Source organism: Cydia pomonella, chromosome 6, assembly GCF_033807575.1.
Source record: "Cydia pomonella isolate Wapato2018A chromosome 6, ilCydPomo1, whole genome shotgun sequence".
Taxonomy (NCBI): Eukaryota; Metazoa; Arthropoda; class Insecta; order Lepidoptera; family Tortricidae; genus Cydia; species Cydia pomonella.
Window position 1 is genome coordinate 16115411 of NC_084708.1, and position 15438 is coordinate 16130848.

At 37.1% G+C, this 15438-nt stretch overlaps 1 protein-coding gene across 3 annotated transcripts in view; it reads left to right on the forward strand.

The window, feature by feature from the left end:
• The window catches only part of LOC133519102 (adenylyl cyclase-associated protein 1), a 60735-nt gene that overhangs the window by 12469 nt on the left and 32828 nt on the right, over positions 1-15438 (forward strand). The window contains exon 1 of one of the 3 annotated variants that reach the window (XM_061853022.1): positions 127-1030. The exons of 1 other annotated variant lie outside the window; for it this stretch is intronic. In XM_061853022.1, the coding sequence (XP_061709006.1) occupies positions 259-1030 (772 nt within the window). In that variant the 5' untranslated portion in view covers positions 127-258. Of the gene's footprint in view, positions 1-126; positions 1031-13210; positions 13395-15438 lie in introns of those variants that run through there. One more of the 3 variants, XM_061853023.1, reaches the window with a different exon arrangement.

Sequence of the window (15438 nt, forward strand, 5' to 3'; positions counted from 1 at the left end):
GCGGCGCATCGGCCCTGCGTCAGTCCGCCAGTCGCCCGCCGCCGAGCGCTCGGCCGGCCGCCGACAAAACAACCCCCTCTATATTAACTACTTACATCGTGCGGAAAACGCTGAAATCACTGGTTGATTAGATTATTAATGAGTATTTACACTGATTAAGAAAATATTACTATATTGTTATGTTTGACTTTTTTAATAGATTGTCTCTATTTGTTGAAAATAAGTTCTTTATAAATTGTTACTGTTTATATTTTAATTATGTTTAAAAGTTGCTGTGCGCGACCGAAAAAGATACCCAAAAGTAAATCGAAACCCGAAAAGATAGACACGATGTCTGAGTTCGAAGTTGCTGATGCAAACCAAAAGTTGCGGGAGGAAGTTAGTGAGTCGAAAGAAGAGGCTGTGCCAAAACCTTGTAACAATAAAATCGTACAAGAAAAAGTTACCCCAGATGCTCCCGAAAAAGATATATGTATTCCTGAGAGTACAAATGACGTAAGTGAAATAATATCTGATGAAGTTGACACAAATCTAGGGGATGATTCCACTGATGATGTTATCAATGATGATATTTTGGCCCAAGTGTACAAAAGGGAATTAATGAAAAAGAGATATTCGGTGGATATCAAAAAAAGCCGCATGGATTTCAAAAGGTTCTCGGTTGATTACCGCCGAGATACGGCTACGTTAGAAGAGTTGGCGCGCCTTGAGCAAAAATTAGCTCAGACGAATTTCGATATTCGGCCTGGCGGACGACGTAAGTCTACTGGGATACTTAAAACTAGTGTTAGTACCGGAAGTGGGGACCACAAGTCTTTTCAAGAGCCAAGCTCTGATGACGATGATGTATTTGAAAAGGGTATACCTGACTCTACCGAACGGCCGACTGAGCCTCCTGCGACGCCAGTAGGACGGGACGAACTGGCTTTGCGGAGACACCGATTCTTCTCTGACCTTGTGTGCGCCGCGCGCGCAGCCGTCGAGCACCGCGTTCGCTTCGACCCCCTCGGGCCTGTTGTTGCTGAACCCGGTGAGTTGGTTACCGAGTACGCATGTTCATGTCCCACGGATTCGATTATCGCTACGCTAATTGTTTTGTTGACTATATACGTTAAATAAAAAATCATTGGTTTTGGGGCGACTACTTATAATTGATACACATTTAAAAGCCAAACAAAATTAAATTTAGTAATATTTTATTTACGCGCGTGCCTTATTAAAAAGAGAAAACGAACCACATGTATATCTGATTTGCATTATTTCACAAATAAGTATAGAAAAGTTAACTGTCTTCCCTAAATCATTTTGTTTTCTTAAGAGATACCTACTTACAATGTCTTCACTTTTGGGGAGGGAGAAAAATCAATGGTCTTGGCAGGTGCCCAACAAAACTATAGGTACTTTATAAGTAATGCATGTATTCAGGTTCCACCATTCAAAATACGAGCCGATTTCACAAACCAGCATTTATCTACTTGTAGGATTTAAATATATTTAACATTAATGCTTTTTTAAATATTTTTGCTCGTCAACTCCAAATCTGCTTTTTATCTGGTCCACAATTAACATAAATAACATAATCTTGATAGGAATTATTCAGCAGCCGTGATGTAAAAAATTTCAAAAGTGTTAGCAGTAGGCGAAAAATATGTTGACTTTGGTTTTTTGTGCAAAATGTTCCTTAATCTAATTTTTTATACGGTTTTACCTCATTTAAATGGCTGCAATAGATGTAATTGAGGGGTATTGGTAATTGAAGAGTGAAACCTCTCACGTGTACGGATAATTTGCAGTAAATAATTATTTTTCATTTGAGGCAATACTTTTGGCATATTTAGGCGATATGTTGATTTACATTTTAGCGTCAATTATTACTAAATTAGGCAATTTAGACAATTGTTGAACCAGGCTATCTGCGCGGTGAATAAGGGACTTGGTGCATTTAAGTAGGTAGGTAGGAGGATTGTTGCTCTCGCCTGACGCTTGTGAATCTTGTGATACACATTTCAGGAAATCAGCTGATGATCTATCCACTGAGACAGCCACCTAACAATTTTATTTTCTTTCCGCCCGGAATCTATCTATATCTATCTGTACTAACTAACAATAAAAGCCCTCTCACGAACTCTGATAACCTGACGCAAGTATATATGTTCTTAATTTGATGAAAATATCTTTTGGAGGAGATATATAGCGTGTTTTGATAATATGTTTACCTTCGTTTTGGCTTATGTACAAATTTATTTACAGGTCTATGTGTGTACCTCCATTGAAATTCCAGCGACTGTAAATACATATTCCATTAAAGCCTTCCCTCATGTGCAAAAATAATCTTTCAGACTGCTTCTAATATTGTATGTGGAAAACGTGTTTTAGATTAATTAAAGGCAAGTTTCTTGCGTTTCAGCGAAATCTCGATTGTTTTTGCAATAATAATGTCTTAATTAAATCCCGGTTTATTTCGAGGTTTATCTTTATTTAAACTCTTGACCAGTAAGATGAGTAATGGAACAGTGTGCCAATGCCAGTACAAATAGATTGTAAAGAGTGCCCAGGCGTGAAGAAAATATTTTTACCCTTGGCAAATGCTACGGAAATCCTCTAGTTAGAGGAAAATACATTTTGGGGGTCAATTCGGTGTGTTTTTCGATTAGGACAACGCGTGATAACAGCGCGGGGGTAACAACACAAAATACAAATTTAGGGAAAAATATAGTAAATATTTCATAAAAGAGCAATTAATACAGTAACTTTATACATCAGCGTTTGCGTCAAATCCGATAGTTCTGATTTTTTGCAGACTTGATTATGATGTTAGCCCAAAGAATAATCAAAGTTTGTGCGCCGAACGCAAGTTGGTAAAAAATCGAGAAAACCGCGATAAGTCGTGTTTTGTTTAGATTTGGGCGATTATAACATTTATAACCCTAAAGGATTAGTTTTTGATAGTACCTTCTCAGGGCGTTCCTAAAGTAGACTAAATTTGCTACAATACGAGCATCGCCTGAGACAAAAGCACTGCACTTCCTTACCCTGTAATTCAAGTTCGAAAATATTATAAACTTTGAAAGGCTTTATCTCGGAAACTATTACGTGTACAGAGACAATTCTAGTCTCGTACTGTAGCAAATTTAGTCTTCTTTAAAAACGCCCCTTGAAAGTAATATCAAAAACCAGTCCTTTAGGGTTATAATCGCCCAAATTTAAAAAAAAAATCGGCCAAGTGCGAGTCGGTCTCGCACAGGAGAGGTTCCGTACAATTATCTATAAAAACGGTCACCCATCCAAGTACTGACCCCGCCCGACGTTGCTTAACTTCGGTGATTGGATGAGAAGAGAACCTCCAGATTGGAAATAAATATTTATTTTATTCTGTTTTTAGTATTTGTTGTTATAGCGGCAACAGAAATACATAATCTGTAGAAATTTCAACTGGCTAACTATCACAGTTGATGAGATACAGCCTGGTGACAGACGGACGGACGGACGGACGGACAGCGGAGTCTCAGTAATAGGGTCCCGTTTGACCCTTTGGGTACAGAACCCTAAAAACCGAAACTTTCGCAGGTTTTTTCGTTTTTTGACAAAGTTGCGTTCGGCGCTTCAGGCAACTTGGATTATTTATTGAGCTAACGTCATAAACAAGCCTGTAAAAAATCAGAACTACCGGATTTGACACAAAGTTATTGGATTAAATGCTGTAAGTAACAATTTTAATACCGGCTTATTTCTTACTGGTTTCATGTTATAAAACAAACATTTTAAATATGTACATCGCTAGCGGCAAAAACATACAGTACAAGTAATTAATTTGAGTGCATAGCGAGTTCAGACTTCATAAAGCTACTTGTTTACCGTACCGTTACTCACGTGCGGATACGGGTTTACAATTTACATCGATTTCCATCAGTTGGCTTTATATATATATTATGAAATTTAACGTGCCCCTGTCAAGGCGTGCATTAAGCGTCAACAATCCAATTCAAATTTGTATTTTATAATTTAAATTAGTCGGCGTTGGAGTTGCGCTCTATCATAGTATAGTAGGGGAGCCCAAGAGGGGATTTTTGTAGTTACTCGAGCGTGTCAGCTTAACTTATGAGTGATATCTTGCTACCTGTGGAGATCTAACTTAATCACTTTTAGCGGTCTATGTTCGTGGGTTGGTAGTTGTGGGTTTGGTAAGTAGTTAAAAAAATCCTCAAGTAGACTGTGGATTTAGTTAGTTTGGTCCACATTGATAGATAGATAGATAGATAGAATACTCTTTATTCGCACACATCAGTAAAAGATACAGCTTAAAGAAAAACAATTGATTAGTGATAGAGGCAGACAACAGGCGGTCTTATCGCTAAAGAGCGATCTCTTCCAGACGACCTTTGGGTAGCGGAAACAAAAACAATTAATCAAAAAGAGTAGGTGTTGCAAAAAAAAAAAAAACGTTTATAAAGCCTACTTTCACACACAAAATTTAGGTCAATAAACATACACGATTGATGATATACTTGCTTATTTATACTTTAAAGAAAATGTTAACGTATTAATATGTTCTGTGCCTATTTGCCATATGGAATTATACTTAATAAACTAAGTAGAGCGAGTGATCGCAAATACTTTCTTAAAATGTTATCGATTGTTTGATGTTTTATTAATTTCATTATTTATAATTTGAGAATAAGTCGGGCCGAGATTTACGTTTTCTTGCTTAGTTATATTTTATAGAACATGTAAACGTATTAATCTGTTCTGTACCTCTAGTGTAAATTTATTCGACAGCGAAACGTGATATACCTACGCGTTTGCGTTAAGTCTCATTTTGTATGGGATTTTGAGTTTCTGAAACGTCCCTCTGGGCGCGCTGTTTCTAAATCCCAGACAAAATGAGACTTCACGCAAACGCGTACGTCACGTCACGCTATCGAATAAATTTACACTAAGGGTTCTGTACTATACCTACTTGCCGTATGGAATGTCTCCTTCAATTTATTACTGCCTATTAAATACGTCACATGTTTGTTGTTAATAAAATTGTACTCTTAATTATTTGCTACCGCCTCCATGCCTTTTGAACACAATTGAATCTTGTTCACAAGCTGCCGAGAATAGACTCGGCAGCATAGAAATGAAGTTAAGTATAGTAGAAGAGATGTACTCTAAGAAGCAAATCGTGTTCCGAGTTTGACAGCTGAAGTTAGGCGCTGTACGGCAACTAAATAGTCAAACGTAAATTTCTGACACCCGAAACACTACACTGCGCTCCAAAACACACATGCATACCTGACGTAGGGGCGAAGACGTTCAGGCTGAAGTGGGACTGGGCGGGTCACGTCTGCGGCATGCATCTGGCTAGGTGGGCTTATATACCCACCAAGTTGATGCTGCGAAATTAGCGCGGACGTGGCGGGCTTAGGCGTAGATGGCGGGACGACTAAGATACCCTTTACCTTCATGGAAAAAGCACAACAACGGGAGGTTTGGGCTTGGAGATTAAAGAGCTGCTTTTGCCCAGCAGCGGGTGACTATAACGGGCTAAGAAAAAAATAAACTTTTGACAGTCAGAGTTACCGCATAATTATAAGAAACACATCATCTCCATGCATTAGCTGTCAAATGCGAAGCAGGCATGTTTAGACTTTGTTATTAATGAAACGGTTTTATAATTTAGCAAATTAAGGCCTGTACCGAAAAAAAACTGTAAATTTCAAACCCCTCTAATTTTGTGTCTAAGCAAGATGATTACGGCATTTTTACCGCGATAAAAAGTCTTATTATTATATTATATATTCCAATATAAATAATTCTGGTTTAACGCTGTTCGACTTTACCAGTAAATAGAAAAGATGACTGAAAATTGGGCTTTTCCAAAAAGCAAGAAAATTTGCAACATCCTACATGCCTGATTTCGAAACACTAAAAATTAACTCGAAGTTTCGTGCATTTCATAATAAATAACTAATTTAGTATGTTGTCTTTTGAATAGAGGCCTCGAAGCGGCAGATCTCTAGGAACAAAGTAACCCTGGGCCCATCTCAAAGATTGCTAATAGAATTTGCGAAAACGAAGCATACCTGTCATAATTATCGTAAAAACTGAGGTAGATATATGCGGCTAAAGTGCAAATAACTACGATGAAAGTCAATTCAGTTCTTTGTACGAAGGTTAAGATAACTAAAGTTACAGAAAATGTGTGTTACTTAAGTCTAGGCCAAGTCGAAATTCATACAATTTTCTTCGTACAAAAATCGCAATTGATCGTTGACATAGAATAGAGTAAGAGCTTCAAACGGCCTGCAGTGCCGTTCTCTCAGCCATTATTGGGCTCAAATCAAAAGTGTATTAAAAGAGAAGAATGAAACAGCCAAAAAACATAAACAATTCCAGCAGGTGACGGGCTAGCAGGCAAATATGAAAAACGGGTCCGTAAAAAGCTGCCACTGAATGCGCTAGGAAGAAGCTGCCTATGACTCCTACAGAAAAAAATATGAATAAAAAAACTGACAAATATCTAAATTAAAAGTCGCTTTTTATTGTCGTTATTCTAAAAACCCTAGTTTGTTCTCAATCGCATCAGTTTTTTTTCATTTGAAATTACCAGTTTTTTTCGGTACACCCCTTATTTGAAAATAAATGGGCACACTTAATGTTCTATGTAGATAAAGGGTGCCGTCTGGTAGCTTAATCAGTACTACTGACGTAGGCTCAAGATGATTACTAAGATGATGAACGACGACTATAAATATAGGAGAGAGAAGAAATAATTATGCTTATATTTTGTTATCACACGATATTTGGCTGCTAAATAAAAATCTCAGCACGACATTGATTTGGGTTTCCTCGAAAATATGATCGCTTATTTAAATGTACCTTTCCGATAAACATGTTATATTTAGTAAGTACCTTTACTGAATATTTTTAACGAGCATCACATTTTTGTATAAGTATTCCGCTTGAGGAAAACTTACTCATGCCTATACAAATTTGGCAAATAATGTAATTATATTATTTAATAATATTTCTGGCTTTAATATTAAATAAAATGCTTGCTATATGATTTACCACATTTTGTTTATATAGGAATGATGACACATGTTGAATTTTATAACAAAAACTTAGCAAATGAGCAATTCATCACAATAATGTGAATATTAAAATTGGAAATGATAAACAGATACAGGACCTGAAGTTACAAAATTTAAGAGGCTGTAATCGATTTTAGTCGCAAAAATGTCAAATTGATAGATTTAGCCGATGAAATTGTACACCTTTTGCTAACTATTAGAAATAACAAGTACTGGTTTCTATTAGCACGTTTTAAAACAATTCAAACAATAAAACATTTTTTTAAAAATAGACTCACTTAATTAGTAATGATTTTTTTTCTGATGGACGTTTAGGTAAACGCGCGTAAAGTACTGATTTTTTCAATCTTATTTGTAATTTTCATAAAGTTTGGACTGCTAAAAATGGTAGTTTTGTATTACACATATCCTGTACTTCAACTTTAATAAACTAAATTTTTGTTATTATAACTTTGAACAAGTGTAAATCTGTGCTATCCCCAACGCTGTTTTTGCTGCACATCAATGACATGTTGTCTAACGACGACATTCATTGCTATGCTGACGACAGTACTGGGGATGCCTATTACACAGGCCGTGCCAACATCCCTCGTTCTGTGTTGCTGGAGAGTCGTGAAAAGCTTGTGTCGGACATTGAGAGCACTCTATCCAGAGTTTCGGTGTGGGGTCGGGACAATCTAGTCCAATTCAACCCCACCAAGTTTGCGCGTTTATCGCTAAGAAAACCCCATTTACTGTGGTCCCACAGTTCCAAGGCTCAGTCCTTACCATATCAGGGTGTATTGGGATCCTCGGTGTCGACATTTCCAATTCCGTAGCCACCTGGAAGGAAAGGCTGCGCTGGCATCCAAAAAACTCGGTGTGCTCAATAAAGCGAGGCGATACTTTACTCCGGGGCAAAGACTACTGCTTTATAAATCGCAAGTCAGACCCCATATGGAGTATTGCTGTCACCTTTGGGCAGGAGCACCTGAATGCCAACTTGGAACATTCCACTCAGTCCAAAGGCGCGCTGTACGAATCGTCGATGATCCCAAACTCACAAGCGGTATTGAACCTTTAAGGAGAGACTTTGCCTCCTTGTGTGTGTTCTACCGCTTGTACAATGGGCTGTGCTCTGAAGAATTGTTTGACATGATGCCAACGGCCGCTTTCTATCACCGCACCGCTCGCCGTCGGCAGGGTGTTCATCCTCACACCATAGAACCTAAATGGTCGCGTACTGTGCGGTTTAAGAGGAATTTCCTCCCGCGAACGCTTCGGCTGTGGAATGAGCTTCCTGCCGAGGTTTTCCCGAGGGGCTACAGTATGGGGTTCTTCAAAAAAGGAGTGTACAGGTTTTTAAAGGGTCGGCAACGCGGATGTAATGCCTCTGGTGTTGCAGGCGTCCATAGGCTACGGTGACTGCTTACCATCAGGCGGGCCGTATGCTTGTTCCATTCCACCGTCGTGGTATAAAAAAAAAAAGTTAGACGAAATCAATTTTCTCCAGAAATTACTTCTAAACAAGTGACTATACGTAATTTTGATACTTAAACTATCTACAACATTTGCTGAAACTGTTCTTATACGTCATTTTGTATAATTTACCACCATAATTTTTTGATGAATTTTAAAAAACTGTCCCTTCTCGTCACATATTACCCGGGAATAAAGTAAGTAAGTTACTGTATATAATAAAAATTATATACGTAAATGCAATATTTTACCAACAAACGCAATTTTCTTTTTTTCCATATTTCAAAATGGGCTCTCAGTGACCGTGACGTCACGATCACTTATCGTTATGTTAGGAGTGTTTTGCGATGGGTCCCATACTCCCATATAAACATTTTATTCTAAAAACAAACCTGAGCGATTGATACCATTAATAAAAAAATGTCGTTTAGCCTATTATATGTCTTGATGTTGAAATATTCGTTAATGAAGAATAACAAACTTCTTCATTAACGAATATTTCAACAAATTTATTTTGATATAAAAAGCGCTGGTGGCCTATCGGTAAGAGTGTGCCACTTGCAATCCGGAGGTCGCGGGTTCAAACCTCGGCTCGTACCAATGAGTTTTTCGGAACTTATGTACGAAATATCATTTAATATCTACCAGTCGCTTTTCGGTGAAGGAAAACATCGTGAGGAAACCGGACTAATCTCAACAAGGCCTAGTTTACCCTCTGGGTTGGAAGGTCAGATGGCAGTCGCTTTCGTAAAAACTAGTGCCTACGCCAAATCTTGGGATTAGTTGTCAAGCGGACCCAGGCTCCCATGAGCCGTCGCAAAAGATGCCGGTACAACGCGAGGAAGAAGAGAGAAATTAAGAATAACAAACGGCCTTCAACTTTTTGGGTACCTATATAAATTAACTTGGTAAACAAATTTTCTACCAACAAGGATCCTGAAGCCGTGCTTTAGATTAAATTACATGTCAGGTAACTCTTATCTCATGCGCACAGCTCTCCCAAACAGATTTAATTGCATATTTTCATCTTAACTTTGTGTGGACTAACTTCATTGTAGGTGTATATACACCATGTTTTTATATAAACTGCGTTAACTTCGGGGTATGGCTAAAGTGGTTAATTACATACATGAAAACTAAATGGCATAGTTCATAAAAAAAAATATTTGTTTATTTTTCATAAAAAGTAATTAAATACTGCATATATGGATCGTGTCATTTGTCATGATTCATATATGTTCACATTTAAGATAGCAGTTGAATAATAATTGGACTGTGACAACATTGTTATGTTGCCCCGATTGATACAGGGGTGGTTGGGAAAATAACGTTATGCTGTTGGCAACACGGTAGTTTTAGCAAGTGGTGGGGACACGGTAAATGTTGGACAGGCTCGTTCACTTGGATTGGGGAAGTCAAAGAGACGACATATTGATGGTAACGGGTTGAGCAAAGTAAAGAGGCACTTCCATTTTATAATTAGAGCAATGGGATATATTTATAATACATTCACGACGACGACGCGTGCCTTGACTCGTATTGTCATATTATTAAAGATAAGATTTGACAAATCTGCGCTTATCGTGGGTGACACGAACTATAGCGTTGTAAAATGCGTATTATATTTAACTCAAGCAAACAATTGAACATTTGGACATATCAATATCATGTCGAACCTCGATCGTCCGAGATAGTAGGTACTTGTGTTTGGTCGCAAATGTATTAAGCCTAACTAAACACTAATCAATAAGTAAGCAGTCCCCCAGAAAAGTGTACACGCTGGCAGTGGCGGGGCAAGGTACATTTAGCGAGGCCCTCTGGTGGCGCAAGAAATAACGAAAATTTTTACGTTGTGTCCGAGGTATTATACTTATTTGAGGCGCGAGGCCCCTCGGACCGCGAGGCCGTAGGCGGAGCCCCACGTCGCCCACGCCTAACGCTGCCTCTGCCGCTGTTAGGGCCCTTATTAAATAAAAATAAACTGGAGATAAACGTTGTTTATAGGTTGTATATAGCGCGAATTGTGGATTACCTTAAAAGTGGAGTTAATTAAATTAAAATACCAATCTCTTTGACAAAGTTACATAATTTAAGCTCAGGGATGCACTCTTGAAATTAAAGGGGTTTGAATAAAACACGGTGTATGTTAGGTTAGGTTAGGTTATGGGAATAGGAATGGGAACTTGAATAGGACTTGCCGACATAAATATTCTACCCTTTGAAAACTCCTATACCGCAGTCTCTCGGGAAAACCGGTTTACTGATGGAACTTCTCTGAAAGAAAACTAATAATAATAATATGACATTTCAGTTTCACGTCAGAGTCGTCAGACCGATTATATGGACAAAACAGTAAAAAAATTAAATAAGGCAAAATATTATACAAAATATAAGCAAGCTTTTTATCTTCTTTGGAGTATTACTAAATAGCATCATTAGTGAGAGCGATACATACAAGACAGGATCGATACCTGCATGTAAAAGGGTGGGATCATAACAACGGCCTATTCTTTGGTTGTGAATGTGAAGGCATTTCGTTGGAGAGCCCTGAAATGTTACGTCAGGATATATGTAAAAAAAATATATATATTTAATCTGTTTATTTCAGTTTTTGTTGAGGTACAGTCTGCACTCAGTTATAATCTCTATATTTGGAGATTGTGTTAACTAAGTTTAGCCTTAACTAAGTATATAATTAGTCCTGTTGGCAGTTAGTGTTTACATGTTATTATAATACTATTTGTAACAAAAATTAATTCATTTAATCAGTGCTTTCTTAAGTGTACAAGTAGTGTAGTAGTGTAATGTTACTGACAGCTCGTTTAGATTGTTCTTCTTCTCTATTTTTGTTTTGATGTACAATTCGCGGCTTTTGTAGACTCGTATATGTTGTCACTGGGAAGGGCGCGCGATGTGGGTAGACTCAGCTCGTTATCTAATGGTTGTCATTACATTTGAACTAATTACCAAGTTTTGCAAAATATATAAAAACAAATTCTAAAAGAAAATACATAGATCATAGACAAGTAAAAAAATATTTACGTAAGTACAGGTACTTAAGTGGCCAACATATTCCCAGCTCCTTATGCTGTAGACGAGCAAACTATGTTATTATGCCCGTCGGGACAACGGTACGGTAAAGTTCACTCAAAATGGCTTTTACGTTAATAACAAAAATGTTACGACTTACGCTTTTTCTTTTCCAATAAAAACCTCCCCATCAAAACATTACTGCTGGAAGTTTCTACATAAATTGTTTATTGTGAAGCGAGCTACGATAAAAGCAAATAAATTCTTAGAAATCGTGTTGAGTTTCTCTTCTGGAAATGTAATAATCTGCTGGAAATATACGTTGTGTGACTATTGTCTTTATTTTCAATAAAACGTCTAGAAAATTAGTACAATAATCCTCATACTTACTTAATCCAGTTCACGGAACCTTCGTATTAGAAACTTTTGACCCAGCAATTAAGTGTAGTTATAGATAACTGATGAGGGCCAAACTTTTCCCTGTATTACTTAACGTAAATTATACAGATTCCGCATTTAAATAAATGACCTATTCTTTTTGATAAGCTAATCACTTAATCATTATCTGTGCCTGTTTTCCCATGCCACTCACGTAATGGTTTTCTTGGAAAGTTATAATGATGTTCATTTATCTTTTTTTCTCACCTGGATAAAGGAGTCATTTACCTATACTCTTAATGTTAATTCAGTGCAAGTTAAGGTTTGGAGAAATTGTTAAGGTATTCGAAATGACGTTACGTGACCTGACAAATGATATAAAACAAATCAATTTAAGCAGATTATACTTCCCGCGTGTTATGAATTTGAAATACATCCCGACACCTACGTTACGATCCGTTTTGACCACTTTCTATGAATGCGACGGAGTGAGGAAACCTAATATCCGATCTCTGTTGTTCTAGACACAGTGATCTCGTAGGTATCACTTGTTTGTCAGCGTTCCAGTGTTATGTCATCCCTTTCAAGAGCTCCAGAGTAGGTCGTTTACACAGCTTATCAAACCAGTTTATGAAACGTAGAGAAGCCCATTTAACTGTGATCTCGAGTTCTGCAATAGTTAGCCGTTATAGATTCTATCGTGGATAGGCTTTGCCTTTTCTCGGTGAGGGATTAGTGCAACACTCCAGCACTCACTACTCTCGCCAGCTCCATTAGTCATTGTCATTCGCATAGAAAATATAAATAACCTTATTACTTATTATATTTATTCATTTAAACTTTATTGCACACATAAAGAAAATTGTACAAATGGCGAAATTAATGCCAAAAGGCATTCTCTACCAGTCAACCATTAGGTCAAACAGAGACATTTGTGTATGTTACTGTACTGTGTATTATACTGTATTGTATTTCCTTCCAATTAATTTAAGCGATCAATGGTCATTTTATCCGCCTACTGCGATGACAGATGCGTTGAAGAATATCCTTTATTTAGTTTATATTGCTATTGTTGTATTATTAGACACGGTTTATATTCGAATTTTTGATGAATACTGTCTGTATTAAGTATTCTCATAACGGTTTATTTGCCTTGTTGATTGTCTGCTAATGTCATTTCTTATGCAGCCGATATGGCTCATATTGATTATTACGTGTCCTACGTCACCACCGCATGAGTCACTGGCATGTTTCGAGCGAGTACAGTACGGAGTGACGAAGTGCCGGCAGCCGGACTCCGTTGAGTATCACGGCATCCGCTCGGCGACTACACTCCAGCCAGTGTTCGGAGTCGCACGCGCATCGCTAGTGATTATATCAGAAAAACAAACCGCCAGTGTTCTAATATTGTGCTGTGACTGTGCCTTTTATTCGGATTTGTAATAAACGGTAAGACATAAGAAGCATGAGTTGTAATAAACATAACGTGCGTTTATAGTTTTAATTTCTGTATCATTGTAGAGATAACGGTCCTTCAGAGCCTAATGTAATAAATAAGGAACGTATACGGTTTAAAATACACCCGTTATTTTCCTGTCGGTTGCTGTAATGGCTGTCCATTTAACCGTGTAACTGCGGTTTAATGGTACTTGTTTATGACTTCGTTGTTATAGACATGGGATGGTCCGATAATTCAAGGGCGGTAACGCCGGTAACGTGACGTTTGCGAGCTTTGGCACTGTTTTCAGCCACCCATCACTGATATTATTTATGTGCATGATTTCATAAATTATGAATGATGGATTAGTATTATCACTACTTTAGACAGCTGTATATGATAATAGATGCCCGATATAAGTTTATAATAGTGTTCGCACAGTTGTTATAATTGTACGAATTCAAATTAAAATCCAACGTAGTTTTCTTTGCAAAATTTACTACAAGTTCTACACTGTAAAGTTCTATCATATCATATAATCTAACCTTTGAAATGCACAATTCACGTGGAATACTCTCGAGTTTATCCAAGATGAACATGACATATTTTATTAGGCACTTGTCTAGTGTGAGCATTTGATTATTTATTCTTTTTATTCATATGACTGTAATAGAAAATGAATTTGCCGCCTGGCTTGCCCTCTTACTGCTAATAGGCAGTATTACTGATTTACTTATTACATTATGAGCATTTCAGTTAATTTACCATTTTCTTTTTATTGAGTAAAGTTCCAGAGTTAATTGCAACTTATTAAAATTGCGACTCACCTTGAGCTGCTCATTAAAGCACACAACTATTTTCTTTGTTTTCTTATTTTCTTTTCTTTCTTCATTACATGCAATTTAAATTATGAATGGGCTGCTTACTTTGCCTATTTCATTATAGGTAAGTCTTTTATATGGACTTACCTACAGTATAATAATATTAATAATACGAATGTAACAGAACGAAAGGGCAAAGAAAGAGACCCATTAATGTTTAGTAGGCCATAATGGCAGCTTTTACTATGGGGACAAACCCTGAAATCGCGATAAATAAAAATTTAGCTATTTCATACATTTTGCTTCTGGTCTGATGTTGAAATTTCCTATGGGAGAGTCAATTTTTATATTCGTTATTTCCGGGTTGGTCCCATAGTAATAATTGCTCAGTAGGTATGACCTAAACGTTAACGGGTTCTTTACCTTTCGTTCTGTTACATATTGGATATGTAGTTTCTATGTTAATTCCTATATCTATAATAAATCTATACATAATTTACTGCAGACTTACGTTTTCAAGTACCTAATCTAATTTGTAATGAATTTTGCTCATTCAAATAATGCTGTGGGCTTTAAGAACTTTGACCGCATCATTTCATCTGGATTTAGATGCAAGGTCGGGAACATGTGAATGAAGTTGATGACTGTTGAATCACATTGCACACACACACACGCCAAAATATCATCCACGTAAATTAGACATAATGACAATCAATTATATAAATAGCACTATTATCTATTCTCTGTCATTAGTAGTGTCGTGATACAAAGAGTGTGTTCTCTGATAAGGTAAGCGGGTTTCTTAAAAAAAGCGGCCAAGTGCGAGTCGGACTCGCCCAAGAAGGGTTCCTTTATGACGTATTAAAAAAAACTACTTAAACTACTAGATCTCGTTCAACATTTTACCACTTTGGACACACATTTTACCACTTTGGTAGTGTCTCTCGCGCAAACTATTCACTTTAGAAAAAAATTATATTAGGAACCTAAATATCATTTTTGAAGACCTATCCATAGATACCCCACACGAAGGGGTTTGACGAAAAAAAAATTTTTTTTAATTTTATGACGTATTAAAAAAAACTACTCACTAGATCTCGTTCAAACCAATTTTCGTTAGAAGTTTGCATCGTAATGTATATCATATATTTTTTTTAGATTTTTCATTCTGTTATTTTAGAAGTTACAGGGGGGGGGACACACTTTTTTTCACTTTGGGAGGTTCTCTCGCGCA